Raw genomic sequence first — 14,998 nt, 5'->3', positions numbered from 1 at the left:
GCTGCTTTTCATGTATCGCTTACTCTTAGAAATGTTTTTGAGTGAATTTCTGGTTCAAAGGAGGGAATTCATCATTCTGCCAAGAGCCGGGTAGAGCAGAGATGTAAAACATAAGTTCAGTGCTGCAGATGCCTCTCAGATTTGTGCCCTCTGCAAAGCTGGGAGCAGGAGGGGTCATGTCTCCATTCTTTTCCACAGCTGTCTTAGAAGCCAAGAGAGCAGAGGTCTCTGCTCTTTTACAGTGGGGGAGAATGTGTGTTTTCAGTTCTAAGGCACCTTTCTTCTTGCCGTGCTCATTTTTAAAGTACAATAGACTTAATTCCTGCAGGAAATAATAGAATGGATTTACCTTCTGCATCTGGGAATGATGAAAACCTATTGCAAGTTCCTCTGTGATGAAGTGGGATAAAAACACTTCTGTGATTTTGTATAAGGCAGGAAAGCAGTCTGTGTAGGTAGATGATGCTTATGGTGGCCTCATCTGTTCATGAGTACCACTGAGAAACAAACATCCTTGTACTTTTCCTAAAGGGAGGATGCAAACGTTTAATTGTTAACAAGCATCTTAATATGTACAACATGTGGATGTTCAATCTGAGATCCTAGCTCAAACTGAAACAAGCATACTCTTGATCCAAATTCTCTGCTTTCCACTTGGCTAGGCTGAGGTAGAACTTCTGTTTTGCAAGTCGTGGAATAGACTGGATTTTCAAAACAGAGAAAGTCACTTTGATGTATTGTACTATGGAGATTGCTGTTCTCTGGAGCCTGAGGAGATACTGTGTGCTTTGTGGTGAGATGTGTTGCTGTGGTATCATTTTAAACAAATAATGTGCTGGGATGATGACGGAGAGTGGGATTTTTGTTGGGTTTATTCTCTAGGAGGAGGGAAAAGATTTGGGAATAGATTGTGGCATTAGTTAAATTAAGTTTACATGGGCTTTTTCTAAGCCAAATGAAAGTGTTCTTTGTTGAAAATCATGTATGTCACAATTGATAAGAAGAATGTTAATACGAGGTAGATAAGATACATGTAACTACTGAACTTCAGTGAAGAGTGAGAGACTGAGGTTAATTGAGATTTGCAGTGCAAGTTTTAGCTGTGCAGTTATTAGTCTCTATGCAGTTATAGTGCAGATACGCATGATCCTGGATGGTATCAGAGCCACTGCTTGCCAACTATTGGCTTTAGAGATGGTTCTGGTCCCCAACCTACTGACCATCACAGCACGCATTGTGGTGTGATTCGTAGCTGCTGGCACTACTGAACATGTCAAAAGAAGTGAGGTGGGTCAATAGGGATGACCCCTTATGGGCAGTTGATTCTTAGAGTGCCATCTCTCTTCCCAGGAAATAAGTAGAGGAGTGTGAAGTGCTTTTAGGGTCAGAGCATGATGTAGGAATGGAAGGATCTCCCATTGGTCTAACAGGATTTTTTGTCTCTTAAGAATGAAAAAATCTGTAGTTGCGTGAGTTAATTTTAAAGTAGTTCTCATTTGTGATATTAATAATGAGAACATTAGTTATTAATACGTATTTAAAATATGCATTTGAGGTAGAGTTCTGTTTTCCATAGTGCTGTAGGCAAGTTCCTTGCTTCTTCCTTGTCTTCCAAGCACGGCACAAGTATAGCATGTCTATTGCTCACATGTCTAACGTGTCAAGAGCTCTGTCCAACTTCCAGTTTATCTTGTTGAGATTGTGTCAGCTGGTGGACAAGGCTTACCTTCACCAGTGATCACGAGCTTATTATGACTTAAAGGCAAGCTATGCTTGTAGGGTTTCATATGTCCCTCACACCTCCTGCTGCTTTTGAACAAGGGTGATGTTTTCAGTATCTGTCAGTCATTAGGGAAAATGATAAATATTGCACAACCAAAAGATAAGCCTTTATCAGGAAACATCCTGTTATAAGTAATCCTTTGTATCCGGCAGAGTACAGTATTGATCATGGATGCCTATCTGATGCCATCACTACCACTCCTTTTAGTTTGTAACCCTACCAGGCCTTGCCCATAGCAGCAGTGTGAGCACACTGCCAGTATGTTGTGGTTGATATTGTATGGTGTGGATTGGATGAGTTCAGGCAATATGGTTAACTGTTATGTCTGAAAAGCTCATGTTGGTGCCTTTCTGTAGCTAGACTGTGCAATTTCTAGCTCTGCGCAGGCTGCATAAGCCTCCCAGAGGTTTGGGAAGGCAGATGGGCAAATGTTTGTGCAGATTTCAGTTCTGTAAGCACCTGTCAGCACAATATGGTATTGCATCTGCTTGCTCAGGATTTTCTGCCTTGGGTGGCTCCTGCATCTTAGGTGGGACAGGGGCTGGTGCTGCTGGCAGAGAACAGGCCATGGAACAGACCTGCCTGAAAATTAACACATTTCCTCCCAGATTCCCCCCCTTAGGGTAAGGGCTTCATGTTGGTCAGGGTTGAGGCGTGCCTTTGAAATGGCAAAACTAGCTGAAGTTGTATCTGGACTTCCCAGATTACCAGCAAAGTGTCAATCTGTGTGATCTTATGTATGAGTACATGAAATCTGTACTGCACGGGTAGGGAAGTCAGAGCAAGATGGAGTAAAGACAGTAGTGGTGACTGGTGGTTGCCGGACCTGACTTCCAGGCAGGTTGGGATGACAAGAATTGTTTCTGAAGTGAGGAAACATGCCCTAATAAGTTGCCAGAGGAGAATTACAATTGAAACTGATTTTCTAGCTCTGAGATTTGTTTGTGATAAACTTTCTGAACTGCTCCCCATGACGGGTGGGCTGTGTGCTGGTGCTGCTGGTTAAAGATCTCTCTTAACTCATGCTTCCCAAGACACACATTCCCAGGTGAGCAGAAATTCATTCACCTTTACTAGTAAAGGTCCTTAAAGAACAGGTCACATTCTGATCCAAGGTATAAGTCTAGTGAATCATCTCTAATCACAATATGAGTTTTGTTACGCATAAAATATGAATTATTTTCAGATGTTTGTTTACCTTTCTATGCCATGAATCATTAGTGCTGCTTTGAGTTGATCCTGAATTATTCTTTGTTTTTTTGCCAGATCCTGTTTTCACTGTTGGATAATACAGGAATCAAATGAGCAGTGGGGTGGGGGAGGTTTGCACGGTGCGTGCAGTGTTTCATCAAGGCAGGGAAGCTTTGGTATGCTGAAGTATTGCTTGTTGCTAGGCTACCAGAGGACCTTTCCGTCTGGAATATGAAGTTGAAATCCATGTTGGGTTTCTCGATGATTCTTAGTGCATCTCTGTTTTGTTATTTGGCATGTAATTAGTCAGCCTCTTGAAGCAAAAATTACAGTTTTTCTCCTTGAAGCTTTCAGCAGGCTAATTATTTTTTTGTGTAACTGCTATCGCTAATTATGCAGATGCCTTATTCCCCCGGGACAAATAACGTTTTCAGTGTGAAAGAGCCAATAATTGCCTGTTAGTCTGCTCCTGCCTTCGTGTGGCATTGCATGATGATCTGTAATTGGCTGTGATGCAGAGAGGGGCTGCTGGACATCAACAGTTCCACGTACAGAAATCCATGCAGCACAGGTTTCCTCAGCCTCACGTCTGGAAGGACCTGAGCATAAAGCTTGCCATTTCTCCGTGGGTTTGAACATCCTGAGTCAGACCAGGACTCAGGAAGAAGTTCCAGGACAGATTAGGAATGTAGTAAGAGATCTGCTGACACTTACAGTCTGATAGGAAGTGACCCAAACCAAAGCTATTAGCAACTAAAATGTTGTGGTGCATTTTTGTGCTCTTTCTCATTATATCGTAATACAGTGCCTTAACGTAAAACCTCGTTATTTTTTTTATTATTTTCATGTAAGTGACCCGATTTCTGCAAATCCTTCCGTGTGGTGCTGTGCCTCTGTTGTGGTTTAGTCAGTCTGGAGGATATTAAACTTCCTCGTCTACGTGGAATTTTGTCTCTGCTCAGGAGAGTGAAGGTGGTAGCGGTGTTGGGCTGCATGGAACTCAAAGCAGATCTAAACCCAGAAGTCTGGAGCAGAGATCTCTCCCCTGATATGTTTACACAGAGTAAGGTGAGGGGAAGATGCAGTTTTAGCAGTTGCCTGGCTTTGTGAGAGTTCTAAGAGTAATCCCATTAAAACAATGTTGAAATAGTGAAGGTGATTCCAGCTGCCAGGAGTCTGTGAAGAAGAAATGAAGAACTACTTCAGTATTTGAGGTACTGTTTAAGGTAAATAAGCTGTTTGTTCAGCTTGTTCTGTTCCTTTTTTTGGCACACGTGGTTTTGGATTCTCATGTTATGCTGATAGTAAAGCTAGTCACTGGATGCTGTTCTCCTGTTTATTACAAGGAGAAAACTAACCTACATATGTGGGATGTTGCCACGTGTCTGTGGGTGGGACATGATTTGTCAGCATGCATCCCAGCACCAGAATTAGACCAGGAGGGGTGGCTGATAACACAGGTTTATATCTGACACTCTGCGCTGAAGCTTCATGCATTTGTGCTTCACTGTGCAACTTGATTTCCCGTTACGAGCTGTTCTCTTTGAATGTTGTTTTCATGTTGAAATAGAAAATGAGAATGTATAAAAAAGCAAGGAAATGCTCCTTCACACGCACGGGGGTTGGGAAAGTGATACTGTGATTTTTGAATTGGTACTGTTAGCTCCTTGTGGAGGGTAGAAATGGGCCAGACTGGCTCTGCTTCTTTTCTATTACACAACATTGTAAATAAGCGTGTTACTGCCTCTAGATTTCAAACCCTTAAAGTGGAGTGATGTGAGCCAACAGGCAGAGGAGGATAAGCCACGCTCAGCTGAGTGCGGAGCAGGCTTTTATTTTGGAGGAGGGCTGGCAATCTGCTCGGTCATAGGGAGAAGTCGTTTGGGAGGTGGAGAGTTTGCTGGTGGGTAAGTTACAGAGACGTGCACTGCAGGGCTCAGAGCTCATCCCAGCGGCTTGGGAGCACTGCAGATAATGACTACAGGCAGAGGTAAGTGCTAACGAATGTGCCATAGGGCTGGTGGGTGTATTCGTTGGCCTCTCAATATTCTCCTGTTAATATTCTTTGTAATATTGTGAAGAGATGGAGGCAGCTCGCAGTAAAAGTGAAACTTCAACAAATAACCTGCCAGCATCTGTAGTGTGGTGACATCCAGCTCAGTGTAAGCTGCTATAAAATATGATAAATGATTGATCAGCTTGACAAGCGTAAAGGGAAAGCCTGTGTTCATAAGGACACAGAACACATTGTGACAGGGGCGAAGGGAAGCTGTTTTCAGACCGCCTTGTGATGTTTTCGAGTTGTCGCTAAGGCATTTTGATTGTTGCCTTGTGCAGCATCAGTTGGGAAGTGTATTTAATTTGCAGCTCCTTCTAGGCAACACTGAACTGCAGTTGAATTGAGATACCACCGTCTTTCTGTGGTTTTGTTTTAGCTACGTTTCTGTGACAGGCTGGCTGTGGAAGTCAGAGAGGCAGAAGGGAGCCAGGGGAAATGGAAAGGCAGTGGAGCTCTGCGTCTGGGCACTTGTGACAGATCAATTTATGGGGTGGGAATATATATATTGCATTTATTTTTGGTACATCAGAAGCCTGTGCCTCTTCTCTCTGCTTTGAGAGGAACTGCTTTCTATTAGCCATTTTTGCAAAAGCTGTATCCTTTTTCTTCCTTTCTCTCCATTCAGTGTACTGGTGCCCTGTTGAAATGCCTATTGCGCTGTGGATTAAAATTTAGGAAGTTGGAGAGGGCCAGAACCTGAATTGCATGGATGTTGGGTGTGTTGACTACAATCCAGTATCAGTACCAAAAATTAGGATGAATTACCAAAGCTACTGTACCTTTCCCGTGGAAACTGCAGTAACATCTCATAGAGCTGTGGAGGTGGTCACATTGCTGTGTTCTCTAATAAGGACTTTTGTCTATAATTTTTCGTGTGTGTAATATTGGTTTCATCTTTAAAACGAAGCCTGAAGTCTGCAGCTATTGGCTCTATAATCTCTGAGCCAGTGTGCTGCTATCTTCTGTGCTGCTTTGCTCTTCTGCCAGAGAGTTAGGGGTCAAGGCTGGAGCAATATCAGCTCCAGTGACTTTCAGATAAAAGGACTGCCTACACCTCATGATCCTGAGGTTAGCTTTGACATTTACTATATAAGGGGGCAAACTGATCAATAGGATGGCTCACGCGTGTGCACGCATCACTTTGGCTTACATCAGTGCTACACTCAGGCTTTCAGTTCTCAATGATCCTCAAAGAGACAGGAGTACAAATTACTCACATATCCTAAAAGAAGGTTGGCACTGGAAGTGAAGCTGGTTGGACGTGTGTTTATGTGTTCTACATACTTTGGCATCAGTGCTTGTTGGGAAAACACAGGAAAGTATTTCATGAGCAAAATGATGGTATCGCATGCTTTCACCTGCTAGGGCAAGGATTACAGAAGTGTTCTTGATGCATGATGTCCACAAATAGTTTAGCCTCCTTAAAAAGCATCTGAGGAGTGTTGCCCTGCTCTTTTTTTTTCCTTTTTCCTTTCATATTTTGATTCTGCAGCTCAGCCTGAATATTGGGTGCTTAAAAGTAGTCTCCTGATAGTTCTTGTAAACTGATGTGCTGAGCTGTTTTTATATAGAAGCACTGTTCCAGTTAGAATTCAATTGCTGTCCTTATGGCCACTGCTGAGGCTGCTGATTAAGCTGCTTGGGGGAGATGAAATTCCTTGTACCTCTTGTGTGGCAGCTCATTCATTTGATGAGATTGGTTTTTGGGTTAAGCATGTAACAAGTTAACTGAGATTGGCTCCTGCAACCATCAGCTTCTGATGAGGACAGCTTTCATCTCAAAGTAACTGGTGAGCCTACAGGATAGGATTTTAATAGCAGTTAGAGCACGAGACATGGGTCCCTGCATGATGAGCATCCTTGCCCTTGTGGATGAACATGGTGTTTATAATGTACCCATAGCAGCTGCTGTTTCCGTAAGCATGAGATTTTAATCCAGTATTCCAGTACCTAGACTAAAGAGCACATGCTTGTTTATTAAAGAACTTTAAAGAATGCTTTTGCCAGCTTAAGGGTAGCCTTAAATCTTGTCATTTTACATATTCAAATAATTGATCTTATCTTAGACTAGATTGATTATGCTATCAAGTGCCTTTCTGAGATAGATGTACTAGTACAGATAGTGTATCTTTCTGGTTTTAACATACAGCTGTAGAACAAGTCCCTGCAGTTACAGCCCTGTAAGTCAGGGGCATGAAGAGGTCATTTTCTCTAAACACAGGCACTGGTTTGTTACTCCAGTATGAAGTACAGTAATGTGTTGTCTGTACTTGGCCCTGTTCTAGCATTGCATTGCATTTCTCCTTCATTATGTTTGCTGCTCAGATATAGTGATGTGAAATAGAGCAAAACCCAACTGTAATAAGTGAGTGTCCTATTTTTGTAGCATAGCATTAAGACTGCAAATACTGTGTAATGACTGGGTTTCTTCTGCCCTCCAAGGGAATTAATTCTGCCTTGCTGCTCTGACAAAGGAATCCTTTTGTTGCATTGTGCAAAGCAGTTTGAATCTTTTATTTTTTTTTTATTCCTCTGAAGCCCAAGACCATGGACAGCCCTGAATAATCTGTGTTTGGTTTACATGTACGTGCAGCCTGCAGGGAGCTCACTGCAGCTGAAGACTTGAGAAAGAATGCTGCTGACTCTTCCATTGCAGTTGGCCTTCAGAGTGATGCCAGGTGAACTTCAGTGCACACAACGCACTGTAGAGGAAGAGGTAAACTTCTTCATTCACTATGTGGTGTCACCTGAATGGCAAAGCCTAAAGTGATTTCCTCATAGACCTGACCCACCTTTCTTCAGAGCTGTAATGAACGCCAGTGGGTGCTCACACCGAGGTGCCTGGTATAGGTGCAGATACCAGTGCTCGTGTCCAACAAATATGAAACATCGTGGGATTTCTGTGGAGGCCAGGCTGAACGGTGATTTGACAGCGTTGAGCATTTATGTGCAGACATAGGAAAGACAAATTCACACTTCTTTTATTTACTCCAGATCTGCTCTTTGACGTTAATGGAGCTGACTGAGGATTTTAGTGGGAAATGAACTGGGTGCTTTGTGAAATGGTGCTTGACTGTGTTGTAATAGCTTTGTATGTGTGTGGTAGGCATGATTGTATCAAGTCTTTGGGAGGGAAGAGTTGCACTTTCACTTATGAAATGGTGTTGACACTACTCTTCCTAATGTTGCCTTTCTGCAGCTATCCCACTTAATGAGGTTGTACTCTGTGGCTGTGATGAGAGGAAAGGTGCATTCATCTTCTCAAGGAACGATGCACACCTTCCATATCCATCTCTCCTGAGTAATGGGTTTCCAATCTAGTGGGGCTCTGACACATAATGAGACCTGACAGTTCTAATTAAGAGTGCTCTGTGAGGAATAGGTCTAACTTTGTTTTTGATTATTTGATTCCTTCCACGGCCCTCCTCTCCCCACCCCAGTTACTGCTTGTGAATGTGAGAACGGGGCAGTCCAACAGCCAGAGCTGCAGAGGCAGTGGCTGGGGATGCATCCCTCCCTCTGTAGCTGTGCCAGTGCATTTCAGCTCTGATTTACACTCCTGCTGTTTGAGCTTTGTGCTGGGCTGAGCTGAGTCTGCAGAGATTTCTTATCACACACAGCTTTTATGATGTGGAGAGACAATCACGCTCTTTTTCACACGAGACCTAAATAAGACGTGATCCTGAACTTCCACAGGCAAAATGTTTATGCACCAGCTCCCTGAAACTTATTCTTTAGCCCCTCAACCCCTTAAGCTTCATACTCATCTGGTGCTTTCCTCAAATGTCTGGTTTTTGTAATATGCTGCATCTTGTCTCACCATTCTAGGCATTTTCCAAGAATCTCACATTGCTTATCACATGAACAGTGTGCTCCTTGCTTGCTGCTCCTCTCCACGTTGTTCCCTGACACCTGTTTATTATGAGATCCAAAGCAGTTTTCTCCCTATGTTTGTCCAAGCCATTCCTTGTTCATAGCAGGATGGTATAAGCAGCCCTGCACTGTTGCCTGACCGTGTGGGAGATGTGGTCGGATCCTGGGGGAATTTTGGGACTGAGCTGTGCTAGATGCTGCAGAGCAGTTAAAGATAAACATGGAGCCCTTCTTTTATCCAGCTGGCCTGCTTTAAAAATAAGGTTAAAAACTTAAGATTTTGTATGAAACTCTTGGTGGGGAAAAGGTCCATGGGGAACAATTATTTAGCATAAGCAGGCATGGTGCGCCATCAGCTGCAGTAGGAAATTCCCTGTGGGCCTCCAGAGTGTGGGAGGAAAACAGTTTGGTTCTTTCTGCCAGCTTCTATCCCAGAAGACTGCAGCACAGCACCATGTAAAGCAGCACCTTCCCTTCCCTGGGAAATGCTTCATACTGACAGCTGGAGGTGGGCATTTACCTGAGCAGCGTGCGATAGTGCTCTGTGCCACTGATGGTCCCATCAGAAGGCAGGTGGTCTCTGCTCCCTTCCCTTGTTGGAAGATAAGCCACAATACAAATGGCAGTGAAAGGAGATTGTGGCTAGCATCTCATCTCTTAATTTTTGGGCTAGGATATTCACTTTCTTTTAATCCATATACCACTAAGTCCAGAAAACACTGAATTGAAAAGTAAGACCTCTAGCAAGAGATTTTAATTTGCTTTTTATGCAAGTTCTAGTCGCTTGTGCTGGCAGTCCCCATAGTACACAGCTTTATGCTTGCTTTTTCCATGAGCTGGTAGTTTTTTGGTATGTGGATGGTCAGTCACTGTAACAGGTCGCCGGGGGAATCTCCATCCTTGGAGACTTGTAAATCTGGGCTGGATGAGGCCCTGAGCAGCCTGGTACAGCTCTGAGCCCTCCTTAAAGCAGGAGGTTGAACCACGTGACCTCCAGAGGTCCTTTTTGACCTGAATTGTTTTTTTTTTCATTCATTAGGAGATGAGAGTTATGTAAGGTCTCCAAAATCATCAGCTGCTTTTGGCTTGACACTTCCATAGCTGTTTATGTTAGTAAGTTGCAAAGATTGCTGGTGTCACTTGATACAGCGTGCTTGCCTGTTACTGAACACTTTGGTTTATCTGAAGTGATAACAGTGCTAAAGGCAGGAGAAGATGTGACCTCCGCCAACAGCACAGCCTGATGTCAGCGTAAAACACCTACAGCCACAAGAGAGGCACCTCTAAAAAAGGCAGCACGTGTCGATGCTGTTTAACCTCTGGTAATTTGAAGTTAGAATAGAATTGATGAGAAGACTTCATTCTAAAGTTATTGATCTGTCATCAGTATGACTGTCAAGATGTACGTGAGCATATTTCAGTGAAGAATTAAGATGCTGATTACTCTTTGATTTTAATGTGGAAACCCAGAAGTTTGATATTTAACATAGGTATTCCAGTTGTTTTAGAGGATCTGCTCATTACGGATGAAGCTGTATTGCATTCCATTAAATCTTCATGTCATACTTAAAAATACCCTTTTCGGCTCTTCTGAACCTTTATTTTTAATGGCAAGATATTTTGGTGGCTGAACTGTGTTGCAGTTTCCTGCGTAGGAGAAGTGAGTGCTTTTTAACTCGTTTCTGACAGTCATGATGTTTACAAAAGGAGCCAAAGTAATATTTGTTTTAATATAAACTGTTACCAAGGGGGGAAAAAAGCCCTCCCCAAACAAAGTAATCATCAGCAGTTCTGTGTGTGAATGGGAAGGGGTTTTCAGAGCTTAGCAGGGACTACTAGGATCCTGGGGTTTTTTTGATATTAAAAGTAATAATAATAAACTAAACAGAAACTAATAGAACATAGCTTATCTGCCAGAGAACTTCCATTCCCTCCCTACGTTCTGCCTTTTGGTGAAAACTTGATTGGTTTTATCTCCAGTGTAAGTGGAGATGGTGTGGTAGTGGGGACCCATGAAGCTCTGTGTGGGAAAGAAGGCAAAGCAAACAGCTTAAAATGAGGCCACGTGCTTACCTATTGGCATCTCATTAATGCCAGGATGTGAAGGTGGTATTGTCATGTTTGCCAATTAAAACACCTGAACTTGTTTCCAAAGCCTGGAGTGCAAGGAGTATAAAAATAGCTGTCAGTCACGTGCTGTACTTCACGTGTGCCTGTTCCTCTGTTTGCTGATTCTCCTGCGAGTGAAGACAAGCACAGATGGCTGCTAAAAAGAACCAGACAATTTGCCAGCATGGCGGTGTGCTTGCAGGACTGAGCCTTGGAGCGGCTTGAGGCTGCTTTGATGTCAGTACTTTGGGTTCTTCATTTAAAGAGTTGAAATTCCTCACTTGTTACTTTATTTTTAGTTTGTGGGGGATTTATTTTGGGTTTTTCCATTCTGAAAAAGGTTCTTGTTGACCTTTTGGTCATCCTTGTTAATGAACCGTTCTTTCTAAATGCAGAGCCTAAATGAGAACAGGACTTGCATGGAGGAGTTCAAATGTAGGGCATGGCTTACTTCAGCTATAGAGTCAGGAGGCAAAGATTTTCTCATCCCTTAACAGACTGTATCATTCAGTCTAAGTGATGCCAAGAAGAAACCCTCACTTAGGAGGCAGCAGCAGCATGGTTTCATATTTAGAGCTCAATGGAAGCTTAGGACAAAAAGCTGTATGTGCTGCTTACTGTGCTGAGCTTTGTCCTTCAGTTGCCCCTTGCTCTACATCATGGTTTTGTTGTCCGTGTCTACAGAAGCCCTAATCCTTTCATTAACAATGGGTAGTCATATAGGCACTGCATGCCATGCTTACAGTGCTGCTGCTTCAAAAACTTTCAGGTATGGTGGAAGTTTTTGGGCTCTGGCTCCATCTTTTGCTGTTTGTGCACACGGAGCAGATGCTGATCACAACTTCATGCTGCTGCAGCTGTGCACAGCCACTGTGTAACTGCACTGCTCAGCTTCTGCCTGTGCAAAATAGTAATTACTGCTGCCTGGAAGTAAAGTGCTGGGTGGTGATAGAGGTGGGTAATTCAAGTGTCTCAAGAGGACCCAAGTGATTTCCTCAGGATCCTCAAGTGAGCCAAGCTCATCCTGCTGTCATGTCCTGAGGGAGGCCCAAGACCTCTTCTCTGTGAAGACTGATGGCTGGCAAGGCAGATAGCCCTGTGTGAGGAATGATTCACCGCAGGTGAAACCTCTTACTTTTGGGATCCCAGGGCTTTATGCTACGTGCCTGCCAAAGGAGCAACTCAGTCTGGCAGGGCCCCACACTGTAACCAGCGTTTTGATTCTCCACAAGTGCTGAAGGTCAATTTATACTTCAGGTGTAGAATTTGGTTTTGAGAATTTGAGGTGGCGTTTTCCCACAGATGTTAGCTTTTTTTCTTCTGAGTTTTGACTGCTGCTGAAGGCAGTGTGCTGTTGGCTGCTTGCTTGCCCTACTGTTCAGTTTTGGGCACAGCTGTTGATGGAAGACAGTGCCCTTTGAGCACTCCATGTTGTAGTTGAGGTACCAGCAGCTTATATTGCATGCTGGCAATAACTGAATTGGTTGGACAATGATATACCAGGTTTTCTTTTTCAACCCAGTCTGACATTTTCTGATCTGCTACTACTGATATTCGTCTGTTTTCCTTCATTTCACATCTTTACAGACTATAGTCAATCATTTATGCAAATTTACTTTAATGTTAGTTCTTCATACTGAGACTTTAGAAAGCCTAAGCAAGCAATGCCTGGAAACAGATGCTAATAATAAAAGCTTGCTAATTTGGTCATCAGTTCTGTCTCTACTTTCACACCTCCTCCGTGCTATTACCACTTCCATACCTGATAGTGTTTGAGTCATAGAGTTTGAGTGTTATTTCATGTGCCTACTGATAGTAATCCTGCCTGCCACAGTGGTTATTTAACACTTAGTTGCATAGAGCATAGCACTGGCATAGTTACTCATTCTGCTCTGATCTGCAGGAAAAAAAGGAAAAAGAGTCTGGAATCCTGGCTTTTGCTCTTAAACAATATTGTAACTGAAATACATATTTAACTAAAAAATACTTGCTGCTTAAGCTTCTTTTGATTAATAAATAAGCGTGAGGCCCTGCTCTCAAACATTCGTTGCATGCTGTTGAAGCTGTGTATGCTCTGGGACAAATGCACTTGTAGAACCATGGGCCAGTATCAAAACCCATGTGAATAAACCCAAAAGCTGGAAGTTCAGGAATGATGCGGTTGGATTAATTTTGTAGCTGGCTGCTGAAATTTGAAGATCAGTTTTGTCCTCTCTGAGGGAGTAGAAGGAAGGTGTTGCTGTCATCTGGATTCTTCGTGTTGCTGCAGTACAACTACGGAACAGTGAATAAAACAAACACACAGGTTTGCACAGCCAAGGGAGAGGCTATAGTGAAATGAATGGCATACAAGTGCCATCTCTTTCCTCTTTAGGTTTTGACATATAAAATGTATCTCATTTTAAACAACTTACACTTGTATTTTTGAATCCTCTCCACCACCCATACTCCTTATTGGATGTGTGTAGAGGGAGCAGTCATATTCTAAAAGGTCTTTCATGTGAATTTTTAAATACTAATGCTAGAAAGTACACCCAAGCCAGTTGAGTCTCACTGCATCTCCATAATGTTTGTTCCTCTGGCCATAGGTTTGCCTCTGAGTCAGAAATGAAATGTTTAAACTAAAATACTTCTCATTCTGGCATCTCTTGTTCTCTATAGCAATGAATGGAGTGATGGTCTAAAACGTGAACACGGGAAGTTCTGTACTAACGTGGAAGAACTTCTTTATGGTAAGGGTGACAGAGCACTAAAACAGGTTGCCAGGAGAGGTTGTAGAGTCTCCATCTATGGAGATATTCAAGACCCAGCTGGATGCCCACCTGAGTGACCTATTGCAGGGAACCTGCTTTAGCAGGGGGTTGGACTTGATCACTTGAGGTCCATTCCCATACCTGCAATTCTGTGATGCTGTGCTTCTTTCTTCTCTGGAATGTAGAACTTAAGTATGTCCAGAGGACCTTCCAGTGCCCAAGATGCAAAGTGCTTTTAATAAGCTTGAACTGATGGTTTTTAGTGCACAGGTGTATTACAGAGTGTTGTATACTTGAGTGAGAAGCTGCAGGGAGCTCACCCTGTGAGCTCAACTAATACGGAAAATAATCAGTTTAGCCTCTTGCAAAGCAGAGAAGGTGCTCTTTTGTATCTCTTCTGTTCTGAGTCATACATTTTCTCCTATGTAAGAATGCAAAGTGAGGGGGAGCTGACAACACAATAATCTAAAAATAGAGACTCGGTAAAAATGGGGCTATAGGAAATGATACAAACCTGAGGAAACAGTCTCCTCTGTTTTTGTTTTCAGTAGGTGTTCGGAGGGAGCTTCTCTTGCCTCAGCTCTCTCCTGTCATCTCTTGCTTGCTGGCTGCAGATAATTACCTGGGGGTGACTCTTTGTAGTGAACGTTTCCATTCTAGGAGCCATTCTGGACTTTCCATTATAGAAGTGTCTAAAACTTCAGCCTTATTTATTTTAGTTTGCTGAATAACTTTGAAAAAGCCTATTAAGATTAAGGAAATCCATTAATTTGTATTGACAGTCCTAATTAAGATTTATGCTCAAATGTTTTGTAGTTGTTTGCTCACGTGCTCTGTTCTCTTACTGTTAGTACAATGTTATGAACCCACTTTATCTGGATTTCTCAGTCCTTCTGTCTCTCTCCCAATACCTCAAAACCTTGCAAGTCACCTCAAAACCAAGGTGCCTCAAAACCTTGCAAGTCACCTCAAAACCAAGGTGCCTCAAAACCTTGCAAGTCACAGAGAGGACATGGACCTGAAGTTTTGGTGACCTGACCAGAAGGTCTTCATGTATTAAACACAACACTACAAGTATCTGAACCAAAACGAGGTTTAAATTGGACCTCCTCCATTCATCCTAGGTAGTTATGCTGGGAATTGAACATATGTGTCTAACAATTTAAAAAAATGACATTCTTGGTAGGACTTTTAGACAATTATGTCATACCCAATTATCACTTGGGCATG

General features: G+C 42.8%; 1 protein-coding gene across 42 annotated transcripts in view; it reads left to right on the top strand.

Annotated features, from left to right (window-relative positions):
- Positions 1 to 14,998, top strand: part of CLASP1 (cytoplasmic linker associated protein 1) — a 155,347-nt gene that overhangs the window by 39,759 nt on the left and 100,590 nt on the right. For 4 of the 42 annotated variants that reach the window (XM_040704366.2, XM_046943893.1, XM_046943892.1 and 1 more), the window contains exon 1: positions 4,865 to 4,964. The exons of the other annotated variants lie outside the window; for them this stretch is intronic. In XM_040704366.2, the coding sequence (XP_040560300.1) occupies positions 4,949 to 4,964 (16 nt within the window). In that variant the 5' untranslated portion in view covers positions 4,865 to 4,948. Of the gene's footprint in view, positions 1 to 4,864; positions 4,965 to 14,998 lie in introns of those variants that run through there. 42 annotated transcript variants of the gene reach the window in all.

Source organism: Gallus gallus, chromosome 7 (assembly GCF_016699485.2).
Source record: "Gallus gallus isolate bGalGal1 chromosome 7, bGalGal1.mat.broiler.GRCg7b, whole genome shotgun sequence".
In the NCBI taxonomy this organism is placed as follows: Eukaryota; Metazoa; Chordata; class Aves; order Galliformes; family Phasianidae; genus Gallus; species Gallus gallus.
Note: the sequence above shows the minus strand (reverse complement) of the source record. Positions and strands in the feature narration are given on the sequence as shown.